Below are 18,319 nucleotides of genomic sequence, written 5' to 3' on the forward strand. Positions count from 1 at the left end.
AGGAAAGAAACATCGTTTGTCGTTTACGTTCATCTTTTGCTATATCTGCCTTCCTAAGATCACTTTGCTGCACATTCAGTACTCGTATGTGAGGTTGTGGGTGAGAGTCCGATATCGTGACGCTTACAGGGAGGTATCGAACATTACAAAGTAGGTGACTGTGTGGATGCCTGTTCAAAACATTGCAAACTTCAATAAATCATTTAAATTATATATTTGTGTCCGACTTTCATTTATTCATCGTTCTTAATGTGATGTATAGTAGCTTTGATAGCTGTCCATACCTTCAGACAGCCTAAAAGTAAAACACAAGTTGTTTATTCACAGCCCGAACGCTCATCGAGATGACTGGATCAGTCATGACAATTTGTGATCAGCTCCGATTAAATTGTGATATCAATTCTGTAGCTAACCTCCAGGGAGCACGTTTATTTTATGAAATACCTGTATCCCTCTCATCACAACAAGACTCTACACTGTGCAGGAAAAACAATTACATACATGAAAATAACCTTGATGCATGGGAATTAAACACACAAACTAACAGATAAATCATCAGAAGAAGGCAGAGAGGAAGTAGGATAACAACAGGAACACGGAAGGCAGACAGAATTGCTTAGACACGGGTGTCACATGAAATTTAAATGTTCTGGAAAGTTCCTTATACAGCTTTAGCCTTTTTTATCTCATGAAGTCCCAAAGTGACACACACTGAACAGTCTGGGGTCATGGTCCTTGTCATTTGCTTTTGTCTTCCCATAACAACATGTCCAAGATGTCCATGTGTCAGGCTAAAACATGTGACAGAACTAGCTAGATTTGGAAAGGTTTTTTGTTGCTAAAGTTAATATTCAAGCCATTTAAGAATAAAAATGCTTACATGACATGTCATTTGTTACACATTAAGCTGTCTTCAGCTCTTTTCTGCTGTAACAAATGTAAATGTCCCCTCTGTGGGACGAATAAAGGTATTCTGATTCTGATTACATTTAACCTGTTGTGGAAACATTTCTTGATGAAATTGATATGAAACAAATGCCATAAATATTGCTGTGACACATGGTGTTACATCGGGACTTTAACCCTAAACATTCACAGTAAACCCGGAGTGACATATATGCACAATTAGAAATATGATTATGGTCTGGTCAGTTAATTTAGCTGATTAAATTATATTTAGTTAACATATGCTTTATTCTTCAATTCATAGTATGTTCAAACAAATGCAAACCAAAACATCATCCTTGTTAATTAAGTTATAAATAAGAGTTACTTTACCATTAAAGCCCAGATATTTGACACTAGGGGGGTTACTTGTCAGAAATGTGTCTATTTAGTCTAAATGACGTTCCCCTTAATTTCCCCAAAAGTAGAAATGGGTCCGGGTTCTTATGGGTTAAACCTATAGGCTTAAAGGCATAATAGAATTACCGTATTAGATGTATTCAACTTGTGCCCCGCTGGACTTACTTTTCTGTGGTTTACCGTTACTGTGACATATCAGTATCGCCACGGAAGATAGTTTGTGTGTTTAATTCCCATGCATCAAGGTTATTTTCATGTATGTAATTGTTTTTCCTGCACAGTGTAGAGTCTTGTTGTGATGAGAGGAATACAGGTATTTCATAAAATAAACTTGCTCCCTGGAGGTTAGCTACAGAATTGATATCACAATTTAATCGGAGCTGATCACAAGTTGTCATGACTGATCCAGTCATCTCGATGAGCGTTCGGGCTGTGAATAAACAACTTGTGTTTTACTTTTAGGCTGTGTGAAGGTATGGACAGCTATCAAAGCTACTATACATCACATTAAGAACGATGAACAAATGAAAGTCGGACACAAATATATAATTTAAATGATTTATTGAAGTTTGCAATGTTTTGAACAGGCATCCACACAGTCACCTACTTTGTAATGTTCGATACCTCCGTGTAAGCGTCACGATATCGGACTCTCACCCACAACCATACGAGTACTGAATGTGCAGCAAAGTGATTTTAGGAAGGCAGATATAGCAAAAGATGAACGTAAACGACAAACGATGTTTCTTTCCTGGTAAATCAACAATGGGTCCTCAATGTACACGCCCCGGATTCCTATGACGAAAATAATAGAATGTCGCCAGTTGTCATGACTCAATTTATACTGTAACACCGGCTCAAACAAACAATTTTCAATCATCATCCTCACGATCATTTAATGTATCATATGTTTGCGAATTGAAATGAATGCACTAATACATGTAGTTTAATCCACGTGAGTTTACAACAACAAAAATAATCACATCCGACCGGAGGAAAATGCAGCACGGCTCTCACTACCGATAATCCTAATCCCACGGGCAAACAATGCAGTGTTAATAGTTTACTCTATTATTAGTGTCTAATATTATTGCTATAACAATCACACATTGAGTTGCTAAAATCAGACCGTTGTTTTTTTTTCAGTCTGAATGAAACGGCAGCTCTCAGGTGATCAGGTGTGTGTTTACCAGTGTTGGGACTAACGCGTTACAAACTAACGCGTTACTGTAACGCAACTACCTTTTGCGGTAACTCGTAACTTTACTAGTTACCTATTCCCATTCAGTAACGCCGTTATAGTTAATGTGATTTAAATGGGTGCATTACTGCGTTACATTATGTGATCCAACTGAACCGAATCTCTCTGCGGATGTAATTTACAGGCGAATACAGCAATGCCCTCTCACAGTACCATGGAAAAGTGAAAGTGACCAGAGAGGATTGATGATTGGTTAACGCGGGATAACATTTCAGGGTAAGCCAATCAGAGACATTGTTGGGCGGGTCTTGCCTTATGGGGAAAATACACAGACACACAAACACTTGCTAACACACACACATACACGGCAACGCCTACCACCAGCACACACACTATGGCAGATGCAATAATCAGCGAGAGCAGCAGCGCATTTACAACTTGGAGATATAAACACTATTTTCAATTTGTGGGGATAAAGGACGCACAAAATATTACGATCAAATGTAAAGACAGAAAGCATTGTCCACATCGAATAACAGCAATGCCAATCTCCTGCACCTAACTAATGTACATGGGGCTATAAAACTAGTCGCCAAAGACCCCACCGTCTCAACCACCGGCAGTGACCCAGATGGAGCAACACCATCTAAACAGACAAAAAAAATCGCCACATGTCACCCGGAGTCAACTAAACACATTGATTGCTGAAAATATTTTATTTGTCTTCAGTGTCAGTCTGACATTTTATTATTTATCTAATTGTTACTGCCAAAAGAGTGTAGTTCTTGTTTAATTGTTACACTGCCAAAATAGTGTAGTTGTTGTTAATGTGTACACTGTGGTGATTGACATTATTCACCCACGGATCTATGGGTTGGGGTATTGTTCTGCACGGACTTCCTGTTTCCGCCGGTCTTCGCTTCCCGGGCATGAAGTTGTTTACAATGGTTTTCAGATGCTAAATAAAAGTCTAGCTTGTACCTTTGATACCCCGCCTCCGACTCCCATCTCTCGGCACCACAACACTGCCAAAAGACTGTAGTTGTTTTTATTTCATATTGCACTATTTAGAACTTGATTGTTGAGGCTACAATAAAGATGCCTGCTTTATTGTTATTGCACAGATTACAGGTACTGAGACAACGAAATACAGTTTAGCTTCTAACGGTGCAGCAAAGTGAAAAGTAAAGTGAAAAGCAGTAAAGTGAAAAGTAATTTACACAATCTACAGAATAAAATATGGAATTAATTGAATGATGAATAAACAGTGAGTATACACTAGATATACACATCAGCCTGTGAGCAGTGTGTATGCTAAGATATATAAAGTATGAAAACGGTAAGCAGCGCAAGTATAGTATAAAATATATGGATATTAATTTCATGATAAACATTGTGGAACAATGATGAAAAATGTGAATGGAAGTGGCGACGGAAAACTGACACAAAACAAACTTTTGCCGAGCCAATTGGAGAGTTTCATCAGCAGCACGGGGTACACACCACCAATGAGCGCTCAGCTCGAGATACCAGCGAGTCGAGAGAGTGAATTATATCTGCATTTTCTCTTTTGAGAAGCCCCCACCCCCCATGTTGCCTATGCTGTATGTTGCAAACTCTTTGTTTAAAACTAATTGGCCATTGGAATGTGTGGAGTAAGTCTCCCAAGGGGGATGGTCACATTCCACAGCTCTCCCCCCTCCTGTGATCTCCCAACCCCCAGTCTGTAGGTTTGTGTTCACATATTTCAGTGTTAATTTTGGCAGCTGTTTTTGATTTAGTCTTTAGACGAAAATGGTTATTAGTTTTAGTCACATTTTAGTCATTCCTATCCTTCGTAGTTTTATTCTAGTTTTAGTCGACGAAAACTCAAAACGTTTTAGTCAAGTTTTAGTCGATAAAAAATTACATTTTAGTCAACTTTTAGTCAAAATGTGTCTCTATACTCTAGACTCTAGAGCAGGGGTTCTCAACCTTTTTTGGGCCAGCGCCCCCCTGTCCATTATCCAGGTCTCTTACAGCCCCCCATCAAAAAAAGTAGACTTATTTTCTTCCCTGAATATTAATGTTGACTAATATTCTGTGTTATATCATTTAAAAAGCATGTCACTGAATGCCAAATAATATATTTGATTTAACTGGGCAGTTGGAATATCATTATCATTAGTTTACCAGAGAGCAGAAAAGCCATGTGAATATGAATACAAATCATATTTATGAGTGTTAAACAAACTCAGACAAGAGCAGAGACTACAAACAGACTGCTACGGAACAGCAGCAATTTCACACATGTCCAGTGCAGAACAAACAGTAGGCTACAAAACTGTACATTAGGCCTACAGAACTAACAGGTCGGAAAGGTGTTGCATTTCGCCAAATTGCGGGGGGGGGGAAGGTTAGTGTGAGCCCTGCGCTTGGTGGTTCTCCGCCAGTTTCTTCACTGCGGGTTGCAGAGAACTTAGTTTCAGTCGCAGTGCACCTGAGGCCGTCAAGTTCAAGCGATTGCGGTACTTGGACTGCATGTGGAGGACCTGGCTGAATCCCTGCTCCACGAGGTATGTGGTTGGGAAAGCCAGAAGAAGCAGCCTCGCTTTCTCCCAGAGAGCCGGGTAACGCTGAGAGTATTTGACCCACATGTTGCCCCAGCCAGAGGTGCGGAAAATAGCCTGGGCCTCATCATCACTCTGGATGTCGATGAGATGCTCCTGTATTGCTGGCTCGCATTCCGCCACGTCCGCCTGAAAGGGCTGCACCACCCAGGTGGGAACATCGAGGTCCAAAAGATCTCTGAAGCGGATCTTCAAGTCGGCATTCACCATCCACAGGTGGTCTGTGTAAATGAGGAGGCGCTCATCGGTAAGAGCCTCAGACACCTGCAATGAGTATAACCAGGAAATTGTTATCGGTGCAGAATATTTCCATCCGATTTTAAACTGGTTATTTTATTGCTAATTAGTTTACTAATTGATGTTTCTTTATTCTCATAATACATTCAGAACATAAGTTATTTATACTAACCAGGAACACAAATATAGTGTTGCATAGAGTAGCCTACATTTATTACATGTATTATTTATTATTATCATTATTTAGTAGCCTAGGCTAGATCACCTTGGTCAACAGCGGGAAATGAGCAAACTGCCTCCTGCCTATGCTCTGCCGGTATAGATCCAGCCTGGAGGTGAGACTGTGGATGACCGCCTTGCTCTGGATCAGAGTAACTCCTTTTCCTTGGAGCTTCAGCGTGACTTCATTCATTTTGCCAAAGAAGTCTGCGAGGTACATGATGTCGCAGCGGCTGGATGACACCTGTTCCCCGAGAGCTGCATCCACCTCCTCCAGGAACTCCACGATGCTGTCAAACAGCTCACAAAAACGAGCAAGGCAGTTTCCTTTTGAGAGCCAGCGGACATCAGTGTGGATAAGAAGACGCTCAAAGGTCTCATCATTTTCCTGGCACAGCTGTCGGAACAATCTGTTATTCAGGGCGTGGGCTTTTATTTTGTTTATTGCCTTTACTGCAACATTGAGAGACTCGTGGAGAGGTGGACTTTTAGATTTGGCCACAAGGTTTTGGCGGTGCAAGACACAGTGGACTGTGAGGACATGCGGGACCTGCTCCTTCAGCAGAGTGGTGAAGCCACGGTACCTGCCAACCGCACCGAAAGTAGCACATGCAAGGATGTTGTTGATCGGGATTGACTTCTCCTGTAGATAAGCATCCAGTGCATTAAAAATGGTATGGCCCTTGGTGTCTGTGACCAGATATTTGGAAAATAAAAATTCCTCAGCCATCTCCTGACTGTTGGAGGTGCTATAGCGGACATAGGCCATCAACAGAACATTGTTGTCAGAAGTGGTTGTCTCATCCAGCTGAAGGCTGAATGGAGTTTCCCGCAGGATGGCACACAGCTGCTCCTCTGTATCAGCGCCCATTTCATCAATCCTGCGTGCTACGGTGTCATTACTGAGTGGGATGGATTTCAGCACCTGTGTGGGATCACGCTCCATCACAGTAGATATGACCTCTTTGATGGCAGGGAGTACTAACTTCTCTCCGATTGTGAACGGCTGCCCACATTTGGCTATCAGCAAGGAGATGTTATATGACGCTATTAGCCCGCTGTCAGTCTGGGTGGTCTTCCTAACGAAGAGACTGCTGATGGTGCTCCTACCATGTTTCTCTTTGAGGGCCTGGAAGAACCGTCGCTCCTTATCTGCCTTATCCGGGTGGATCTTGGTAAGGTGCTCCTTTAAACGTGAGGGTTTCATTCCCTCATTGGAAAATACATGTTCGCAAAGTAAACACATTGGAAGTTGTGCATTGGTAGGAGACGGTATGAAGCCATAGCTAAGATATTCAATAGAGTACTGTCTGCATTTTATCTTTTTCGCGGCCATTTTGCTGATGTGATATGATTTTTGTTGTTTTATGATGCTAATATTTAGGGGGGGGGGGGGGGGGTAGTGTCACGATATGGCGGCACACGCTAGAGGGCTAGTTGGTGCCATGACAAGACATCGTGCCGGGAGCGGACCGGAAGTCGTTGTAATTTTGAACAAACAGAGCTCTGTGTGGAGCAGCCTGGCTAGCCAGCTCTTCCATGTCGTAGCAGACATAGAAACGGGTATTATTTTCATAAACTGACCACTTAGTTCGAATCTGTTAGTGGAATTTGTCATATCAAAACATATCAAAATTTAACAAAGTGACACAGATTATTAACAGTCGCGATCTCAAAATTACAACGACTTCCGGTCCACTCCCGGCTGCTTTTTGTAGGGTACATTCGTAAATGCGCTCAGAGCGCTCCGAGCGTCCCCGTTCCACAGTCCAGAGCGCTGCGCTCTGAGCGCTCACAGCTGGGTGCTCCGGCAGAACAGACGGGTTGTCCGAGCGGACTGACCGTTCGTGCATTTACGAACGTACCCGTAATAACACTGCTGACAGCTGACCAATCGCAAGCAGAGTTGTGGTTTCCTATAGCAACAAAAGATGCTGACAGCTGCTTTTTGTACAGGAAAAGACGCTGTGGCCAGCGTTTTTCATGACAAAAAGACATTATGCGTGAACGCCCCCCAAGAACACCTCAACGCCCCCCTTTCAAAAATATTGCTTCCAGCGCCCCCCGATGTTCTCTGAACGCCCCCTGGGGGGCGGTACCGCCCCCGTTGAGAACCAGTGCTCTAGAGAGAGAGTGAACGCTCCGTCCCCGGCAGATCTCTGTGTCCGCTGCAGCATATCTGTTAGGCCCCGCCCCCCGCACACAGAGAGACACAGGGAGATCGCTCTTCTGGAGTGAAGAGAGCGGAAATAATGATATATATAAAGATGCATTTTGACAGACAAGATGGACACTTGGGGGAAAATATGCTGCATTTTGGATGTCCGATAGTGCACCATTAACACCTTAGTCCTGTCTCGTCTCATCAACGAAAACTAAACATACATTTCGTCATAGTTTTCGTGATCAAGAATCTATTTTTAGCTCGTCATCGTCTCGTCTTAGTCATGTAAAAAAGGTTGTTGATGAACATTTTTCGTCATAGTTTTCGTTGACGAAATTAACACTGGTATATTTAAACTGTCGCACTTTCTGTTGTTTCTATTGCGCATTGCCAGTATGAAAGGGTCTGTTCCGGAAATATCAAACATTTAATAAAAGTGAAAAACAATGAACAAGACTTAACGTACTATTAATAATTAATTATATGTATTCTGTTTGGATGTAGGATTTTTGACTTTGTTTAGAGCAGTGATCTTCTCTGCAGCAGAGAGCTAAGCGCTGTCAGACCAGACAAGTATTATCATCTGAAATTAATCATTATGTTGTTCATATTAAATACATATAAATATTTATATATATAATTATATATGATAATTATATTTTAGTTTTATTCATTTCTTATTTCATAGTTTCTCATTATTATTATTTTTATTTTTATCGCTCATCTTATTTTTGATTTTATTAATCTGTGTGAATCTGTGCTATCCTGTTTTTCACTCTTACCCTGTTGCTGTTTGAACTACTGAATTTCCCCACGGGGATTAATAAAGGTCCATCTTATCTTATCTTATCTTAATGTATAAATTGATTTACTTCAATCTACTGTAGGCCTACTGTGTAAAAACACCCCAACAATATTACAAAAAATATACTGCATAAAGCAAACTATATACTTTATTTGATCTAAAATATTGATGTTTTTTCATTATAGTAGCCTGTGAAAACCATAACAAATAAGTGATTAAATGCTACAGTATTCAACGAACAAAACTGCAGAGCTGCAAACATTGCAAACAGACTAAGTTCTACAACACCCAGTTGTCTTTGTGTATTTGTGAATGAAGCGCCATCTCATGGTTAAATCCTGTTATTGAACAAATGGGGAAATTTGGCAACACCCCCAGCCACTGGGATCCGCTGGGCTTTTGACTGGGACACACCCATGTGAGTCCGATCTGGAGTGCTACATCTGTATCTGTGAAATTTCTAAACGTGAAGCCTGTCAAGGAAGTTGAGTATCTGAAGTGTACCACGCAAACAACCCCAATGTAAAGTGAATGAGGCTCCTTTGTCGTGGTGCACACACGCATTTCTACAACGTCCTGCAGTGAGCTTTATATTCTATAAAACGTTTTTAAAATCTACTTTATAGCTTGTAGTAACTCACGGGAGGCTTCTTTTATTTTATTTGTATTCATAATAATTTTTATTTTTCGTCAGAATGTATTATGGTGCATTATTTACCAATGTTTGTTCTCAAAAAATGGTGCATTTTTATTAAATTAGTTATTTTCTAAGGAAGGCCAGAGCTTCAGCTGTGTCAAATAGATTGTTCCCTTTAGTTTACGTTATTTAAAAGACAATTACATTCATATTTGATCATTAATACTAATAATAATCATTTTTTTTATAACAACGATAAACCAGAAGAAGATGCCGTCGTTACCACGGCAACGTTATGTCGCGCTTGACGGCAGTGACGTAGCCACGTGACGTTGCCCACGATCACGTCACTTTCATTCATTTCATCTGACAACGGACTACAGTAAGTATCTAAAATCAAGGGGAGTTTATTTCTTTAAAACACGAAATGATATTGCTTTTATTTATTCCACTGTAGCACAGTCTCTATAGCGTTTAATTCCTGGATATTATGTTGATATTTGTAGTATGTTTAGCTTTTACAATAGGCTACGCGCAAGCTAGCGGCCACGTTCAGCTAGCCTCCAGCTTTCCGGTCAAAGTTTGTAGCTGGATAGCATTTATAGTTTATACAGCTAAATGACATTAGCTGTCCCTGGCACAGTTGGATAGTGGAGGTGCCTGCTAGAAAAATATGTTTAAATGCTTGTATTTGCCCATGTGTTGTAAAGACAGCTTTCAACACAGAGTTGTAATAGTGGAATCGGCGATGGAGTGGAACAAAAATGTGGACCTGGAGTTTTTCCAGAGGATTTGACTGGCCAGTGGGGACATTGGGATTGTTACATTGTAGAATTAAAATATATAGTAGAAGATATAAGATATATAAATTATACTAAATTATTTTTGCATAATAGAGTAATGCACAGATTAATTATTATTGCACTCTCTTCATTTTGTGTATTGTTTGTATATTGTGTCTGTATTGTTTGTATGCCATGTCCTTCATAATATAACAATATGCACATTATAAATTATATAAAATTATTATTGCATAATAGAGTAATGCACAGATGTTACTGTTATTCTAAATAATCCTAATCATGTTTTAATTTTTCCTGTTTTACAGCTTCTTTACAACTCTATATCACCAACACACACATATCCACACACACACACACACACACACACACACACACACACACACACACACACACACACACACACACACACACACACACACACACACACACACACACACACACACACACACACACACACACACACACACACACACACACACACACACACACACACACACACACACACACACACACACACATATAAAACCAACGGCACTTTTAAGAGCCACTCTCTCTCTCACTGTCTCTCTTTCTATCACTCTCTCACTTTCTCTTTCAATCACTCTCTCACCTTCTCTTTTTCAATCACTCTCTCTCACTTTCTCTTTTAATTACTCACTCTCTCTTTGTATGCCATGTCCCTCAACCGTGAAGTGAGGGTCTTTGAGGATCCCAATGAGGCCAGGATGCACATGGCAGCATTGATTAGCGAGGCTCTTGTCCATGAGGCCAGGGTGAGGCTTTTCATGATAAGCAAATACCCAAGTCTGTAATATAATCATTGCTATTGCTTTTTATTGATGTAATGTAAAGGGTCCGTTAGACCTTTTTATGCAACCGTTAAATAATTGCTCAAATATAAGAGCTGCTGTCTTATGTTGTATTACAACTTTGTTGTTGATCTCAACCTCTGAAAGAATATAGGCTGCCATGGTCACTGAAATCCCTGCCATCCCTCCGAAAAAGAAAAGAAAAAGCAGGAAGAGACCCCTTTCTAATCCAGTGGTCACACGCAGACGTGAGAGACAACGGGAAACTCAACGCTCCGCATCAGGTTTGTTCTTTACTATATCATGATTTCTAAATCTAAGAATAAAGATAATTCCTAACAAAGTTATTTTGGTGTACACAGTAAGAAATTATGTAATTTGAAGATACCTCTTGACAAATCTGTTGCAATGTTTAAAACATTTTCAAATTAAATCAAGATATTGTAAGAGCCTGTGACTGATAATCCTTGCTTGTGTTGTATTTTTGAACATGTGTACCTCGATTTGGATAAAAGTATGGCAAATGTAAATTGTCATTGTGATGCTGTGGTAATATGTTCTTAGTTTCATTACCTGCAGTCCTTACAGAGCATTTTCATATTACAATTAATTGGTGTAATTTTAGATTGATTGAAGGGTTAAGCAAAAATGACTGTCTCTACAGCTTCACAAGCCAGAAGAGACGATCCTGTGCATGAGGAAGGCCTTCAGCTAGAACATCAAGAGTTTGGTAGTCTTGGTGAGTATATTGATTATAACAGCAGTTGACTGCCACTAAAGTTTTTCCCAATTTTTCCATTTTTATACTCATCTAGTTAATCATAATAAAGTATTGAGTGTTGACTGTTTCATGACAAGTGAATGCATATTTGGTATAAGTATCACTTGCTAATATTGCTTTGGATGCATATAATGATTCATAGCATGTTGCTATTATTAGTCCGCATATATTTTTCCAACTCAAAAGTGTTTACTACCTTAATATCCATCATACCAGTTTTAGGGTGTCTTAACAAATGTTTTATTTTTTAGAAACACATCTCCAAGAGTTAAGGGACACCCTAACTGCAGTCCGAGTTCTGGGGGCAACAGACGGAACGGTTTCTGCTTGGGCACAAAGGCAGCTTCTCACAGATGTGAGAATGAAAACTGCTAGGCCAATGCTTTTTAATGCAAAACTCTCAGCTGAGAGAATAGCCATTCAGAAGTGCCACAGATGCTGTGCAGAAGAAGCGGCTATTAGGTGCCTGGACTGTGTTCCACTGGACATGGAGTTCCTCTGTGCAACCTGTGACATGGAGGCCCACAAGAGGAATATCTTCCATGACAGAGAGGCTGTGTTCAATGGATTTCTGGAGCCCATTCCCCCTACAACTGCTGTGGTGGTGGATGAAAATGGCCAGCCTCAGTTTTTTGAACAAAGTATGTAAAGATTAACATTACATTACAATGTCCCATTATAGTGTAGTTCCCAAAATTAAGTGTGAATGGGAAGTGTACATAGCTGATTGAAAAAAGTATGATTGATTTTGACTAGGGCTGCAAGATATGTGGAAATTATGCAAAATGTTATTGAATATCTTGATAATCTGGAGAATTAAGGAAAAACTGTAAATACACCCTTCCTAACATATTTTCTATATTGCAGTATGTCAACTGCCTGTTCCTACTCCAAGGTCAATCTGTGAATGCTCTGATGACGTCACAGTTACTCCTTGGAAGCATATTTCTGTGGTCACCATCAATTGTAAGTTGTTCTGAAAGCCCTTCTTTTTGTACAAGTAGTATTGTACGGCAGAGTTTTACCACTTTGTGCAACGCAAAGATTTTTATCACCTGGTCATTTTCAGACAACACCCAAATGCCATGTCAAATAGCTAATATATCATATATGCACATCTATATATAAAATACAATATGTTAAGGCAAACTCACAGTTTTATTACCGAAATACCTTTACTTTTTACATTTGTTCACAGGACGATACAATGTCTGCTTGCCTCGGAAATCCTGTCCATCCTGCTCTGCAGAATGGACTCCTGAGGTTAAAGACCTGCTTTTGTATCGGTACTGGCCAGCTAGCACCAGCTGCCAGACGCTTTACAAATATGATGTGTTCACCTCATTCGAGCACATGAAGGTGACAGCACCAGCCATGTCCAGGCAGGCATTTCTGAAAATGTTGGAGCACAGATCTGTTCAAGCTGGACGGGTAAATCTGCCTGAATCACACGGAAACATACAAAAAACAATATCATATTACTGTATACCATATCATTAATTGTTGGCATTGCTTTCAAAACAATTACTAATCCACTTTTAATAAATCAATATACAGACAGGTAGTATCTGTGCTGATACATTTCAGCGAATCTTCTTCGAGTTTTGCTTCTGTCAGTACAAACAAGAGGATATGTGCCAGGTCCATCCCTTTGTTTGTCCAGCATGTTCTCCAGACATGTTGGCTGTCTGTTGTGATGGAAACCGCAAGCATTACCGCTTTTCCAAGTCAAAAGGGTAGGTATAGGTATTAATGAAAATGATAAAGAACACACCGCTAATACAAATAGTAGCCCTTGGGGTTGTGTTTGAGTAGCCATAACAGACATTAAAACAAATCATAGTAATGTAGTGCTTTGTGATTTGTATTATTGACTTGTATGTTAACTTATCATGGACAGGACTGAGGAGCCGCCAATCTATGAGGGCTTGTTCCTGGCCAAGGACGAGGAAGGAGGCAACATGAAAAGTCTACGTTTTTTTTCTTATTATGATGGTTGCAGTTACACCTGTGGTGTTCTTTTTTATATATGTAAAAACTTGTGTGTAATAAACTGACTTTATAGGGAAATGACATGGCCGTCTGTGGTAATGCCAAATTCACCGCTGGCAGAGAGATGTCAAAAAATTCTGGTGCCCAGATAGACGAGGAGGGCATTCAAGTGGCAGTTTGCAGGTATGTATTTCAATCAGGAGAGACGTGATGTATGGAATACATGTTTATTATCGGGTCACATTATATAAATGAACATAATGATGACAGTTTATAACAAGTGAATGAAATGGTGTTTGGCGATTAGGCCCAGGTTTTGTAGGATGTCATTCGGGAAGGGAAGAACCGTTTCCGATGAACCCCCCCCGGGTCTAGACACAGGTGGTGGTGATAAGTGGTTAGGTCCGGTTGGAAGGGAGAAGGTTGAGCTTGGCCCTGAGTTGGAAGCAGGAGGCGAAGGGGTGGAGGAGGGTTGCGCGTTGACACCTGGAAGACAGCTGATGGAAAAGGGGAGAGCATATATAGAGGGATTAACAGGTGCGATGATTAGGTTTGTGAATGGAGGGAAGTGATAGGTTAGCTGAGGAGTGGCGCTCCCTATCCTTTAGTGAAGGGAGCGAGTATTGCCATGACGCGCAATACGAAGTGATAGGTCTTCCTGCCTGAACTTACGCTGAGCTTCATTTCAATAAGGAGAGACGTGATGTATGGAATATATGTTTATTATCGGGTCACATTATATAAATGAACATAATGATGACAGTTTATAACAAGTGAATGAAATGGTGTTTGGCGATTAGGCCCAGGTTTTGTAGGATGTCATTCGGGAAGGGAAGAACCGTTTCCGATGAACCCCCAAAAGAAGTGAAAGTATGAAGTACTGAACGTGATGAAATCTTACCTTGTGGGATGCAGTGGAAATCTATGGATGAAAAGAGAGGTTAATACAAGTGGGGATTTAGACGTACTGATGCCTCCTAGGCATCCTCCCTGGACGTACAGGGCTTCCTGGACGTACAGGGCATCCTGGACATACAGGGCGTCCTGGACATACAGGGCTTCCCGGACGTACGGGGCATCCCGGACGTACGGGGCATCCCGGACGTACGGGGCGTCCCGGAAATACGGGGCGTCCCGGACATGCGGGGCTTCCCGGACGTACGGGGCGTCCTGGACGTACAGGGCGTCCTGGACATACAGGGCTTCCCGGACGTACGGGGCATCCCGGACGAACGGGGCATCCCGGACGTACAGGGCATCCCGGACGTACGGGGCAACCTGACTTGGCAGGGACACATTTTATGCAGACCCGAAGGTTACAACCTGGACGTACAGGGTTAGACATGCAAGGATAAACATGAGCCGCGGGGCGAATATACGTGCTGACATGCTAAGAACCACCACCAGTTATATGCATACGTACCAATTTGAAGGTTGGAGAGACCTTTGGATAGCCAGCACGGCACTGAGGTTCGGACGAATGTAGGATGAGAAGCGGTTGTTGTAGGGAAGAGGAACGATTACCTTGATTGCGGCAGGTTTGCTGCACCTATCCTGAACGAGCCCTGAAATGCTCTTAAGACACCACCACCAGTTATATGCATGTTTACCAGAGGTAAGCTGGAGAGATCTTGGATAGCCGGCACGAACCGATGCCCGGCAAAGAGGGAGATGTAGACAATGTAATGCGGCTGTTAGCTTGAGTACGATGATGCATGAATATCATACCCTGCTTAACATAAGTCATGTCAGCATGAAACCAAATATATGAGTGCAATATGAGCAGCATGAAATAATATTTGATTAGGTAAATACTGAGACATGACCCATGATATAGGCAGGGCTCAACGCTAACTTTTAAAAGTGGTTGCCAGGCTGGCAACCGGGCATCCGCTTTTGGTTGCCAAAACTGAAAATACGGTTGCCTTTTTTTAGATACCTTATATTTTAAATAATTAAGATGCTATACAGTTATACATCAACTTAATAATGAACATGTGACACCAGAATGTTCAAATGCTTTACAATAAGTAATTAACGCACTTATTTGAACCTAAATGGTAGGAACTTGTCCACCCTCAATTGCTGGTATACAAAATACCAGTAGTGCTGCTGTTGTCCTGTTCTTCATAGATCCCTCACAAATGAATTGAGCAAGTCACCAGTTTCTTGATCATCCGTTGTCTCCCTTTCAAATGTGGGTTGTCTTGACCTTGTGCTGACCCCCACCATAGACCCATTGGCCCTTCAGCATTGAAGTATTGGATTGGCCAGACTAATACATTTCTAATGTTAAATAAATGAAAACCATTCACAGTTAAACATTTGATATTAATTATTGATGCTGTAAATTACCTTTAATATGTCTAACTATATTTAAAATGTGTTACCTTTTTATAGAAGTGATTATAATTTAATGCAACCATTTCCTATGGTAAAGTTTCGTTTTGCACTTTTATTTTGGTAGTAATAAGATCGGGACTCTTATTTTGAAGGAACTTTTACCGGAAGTGAATGGAAAACATTCCTCTTTGTTTTTTGTTCGGGTTTTACCTTACGCTCCATCAGTTGAATCACTTTGAACATTCATTGGAGAAGTTGAGGTGTTGGCTGAACTTTTATCACACAGTCGAGCAACTTATTTTTGCTTCGCCATTTTGTTGTAAAACAATCACACGGCGCACCGCGCACGCGAGTAAACGTGCATCGCTTTCTGGCTCCGTAATCACGCCAATGCACGTGCAATTTAGGTATCAGGTTCCGGCTGGTCACAAAAATTAAATATCACTCTTAGAACAAATATGAACATTTATCTATTTTGGGGTGCACGTTTTGCTGTCCTTATTTCTTATGTTAAAAACTGGTTGCCACTGATGGCAACCAAAGTCCAAGAAGTGGTTGACATTTTCCAAATGGTTGCCAATGGCAACCTGGCAACCGTTACTGTCGAGCCCTGATATAGGACTAGCTTAATTAGCAGTTTAATTACGCCACGGTGAGACGTAGATGCTGATGTGCTGGTTGGGTGATTAGACTGTCTTCTATCATCTTACATGAGCTTCTCTTTCTCCCTGAAAGAAACCCCCCAAAACCACGGATGGGCAGCATCCGTGGCTGTGTTGAAGCTTGAAACTGCGGTACTTACTGAGCATTGTGACGGGTAGTAGTTACCCAAACTGCATAACTCCATGCTGTAACGCGTTACACCCGTTACGTATTGCGCCGAGGCTTCGGAGCGTGTGTCGAGTAATCCCCGAATCTTTTTGTGAAGCATGTATCGAGGCTTGTATCGTTTTGGGCCAGTGACGTCATCGATGACAAACGAACCTCGCTGCCTGTCGATACCACGTGACTGCTTCGGGAAGCGATTCGGATCATTTGACCGTTGAGCCACAACGCTCATAATACCCATGGATGTATAACGAGAACCATATTACCCCTCCTGTACCCGGGTCCGCCGGTGACACGATGGAATTAAAAGAGCTCAGACCCTCACTTATATAGAGGTCGGAAAATGTCATAAGTATAAATAGATACAAGCATAAATAAATGTAGGAATGAAACATGAATAAATAAATGAATAAATGCAGATTAGATATATCCAGTGTTTTTGGGTAGATTCAGCGTGTGGGCTGTGGCTCAGCTGGAAGCAGCCGACCCACGACCGCAGGGTTTGCTTGTAGAAGCTACAGCTAAATGAGATAATGCAGTTAATAAATGTATTCCTGATATGGTTTAGCCTTCTCAGGCTACAACATGGTTAAGTTTATGAATAATATTAAGGAATACGAATCCCTCTTTGCAATGTTTACCAGCCTCCTATAGGCTTTTCAATCACAATCGTTCAACTGGAATGAAAACAATAAGGTTAACATGAAAATAGGATTTTATGTTCGTTGTTTAGAGTTATTCTAAGGCTTTATTCATTGGGAACTCGGTATGAGATAGAGCGCAACTGTTGAGATTTCCCATTTTGCCTGTTTTACACGCTTTGACCAACAGGGGGTTTATGTTCAAATGAAGCCCATGATGAAGCCTCATGAGATGAACCCTTTGCGAACCAATTGCTGGAAAGCTTCAAAGCTTCATAAGGCTTCATCTCGCCATCACTACCTGCTTGCCACCTAAGACGCACTTAGTGACCAGTACTGCTACTGAGCCGGGAGGAGAAGTAGCTTCGATGAGATGTAGCTTGAGCCCTGCCTGCCTGCAAGAGGGGTTGTGGTTGAAGCCGGAAGTGGGTGAAGCTTCGCAAGCGATGAGGGCCCGTTCCGCGTGAAGGCCGGAAGCGCCGCATTGAGCGGCCCTGATGCCAGTGATGCCCTCTCGAGAGACTGAAGGCGTGTGTCAATTGTTTGCCTGAAGTAGCCCATTTCCATTAAGCCGGAGGAACTTCCGTGGAGCCCAGTATCCTTGTCTTTTCTTCCGCGTCCGGGTTTGCGGGGTGGCCGGCTAGAACCGCTAGCCAACTGGGGAACGCCGCCTGTAGCTTAATCCGCAAGATTGCGGAGCTGATGAATATATACCCGGAGCTGGGACGAAGCCCTGCTGCTGCTTGCGCGTTGACACCTGGAAGACAGCTGATGGAAAAGGGGAGAGCATACATAGAGGGATTAACAGGTGCGATGATTAGGCTTGTGAATGGAGGGAAGTGATAGGTTAGCTGAGGAGTGGCGCTCCCTATCCTTTAGTGAAGGGAGCGAGTATTGCCATGACGCGCAATACGAAGTGATAGGTCTTCCTGCCTGAACTTGCGC

At 41.7% G+C, this 18,319-nt stretch overlaps 2 protein-coding genes across 2 annotated transcripts; one reads left to right on the top strand and one right to left on the bottom strand.

The window, feature by feature from the left end:
* Positions 1–4,738: 4,738 nt before the first annotated feature.
* Positions 4,739–6,907, bottom strand: LOC307042100 (zinc finger BED domain-containing protein 5-like; the record flags this gene model as incomplete). The annotated part of the gene is made up of 2 exons (XM_079685816.1): positions 4,739–5,379; positions 5,618–6,907. 2 exons carry the CDS (start codon positions 6,905–6,907, stop codon positions 4,903–4,905), a joined length of 1,767 nt encoding a protein of 588 aa, XP_079541942.1. The 3' UTR covers positions 4,739–4,902.
* A 2,610-nt stretch (positions 6,908–9,517) lies between these two features.
* On the top strand, positions 9,518–12,219 carry LOC307038819 (uncharacterized protein; the record flags this gene model as incomplete). Its single annotated transcript, XM_079680496.1, has 5 exons — positions 9,518–9,559; positions 10,286–10,753; positions 10,944–11,073; positions 11,454–11,528; positions 11,822–12,219. Exons 2-5 carry the CDS (start codon positions 10,655–10,657, stop codon positions 12,217–12,219), a joined length of 702 nt encoding a protein of 233 aa, XP_079536622.1. The 5' UTR covers positions 9,518–9,559; positions 10,286–10,654.
* Between the last annotated feature and the right edge of the window lie 6,100 nt (positions 12,220–18,319).

Source organism: Notothenia rossii (genome assembly GCF_949606895.1).
Source record: "Notothenia rossii genome assembly, chromosome: 5".
Classification (NCBI taxonomy): domain Eukaryota; kingdom Metazoa; phylum Chordata; class Actinopteri; order Perciformes; family Nototheniidae; genus Notothenia; species Notothenia rossii.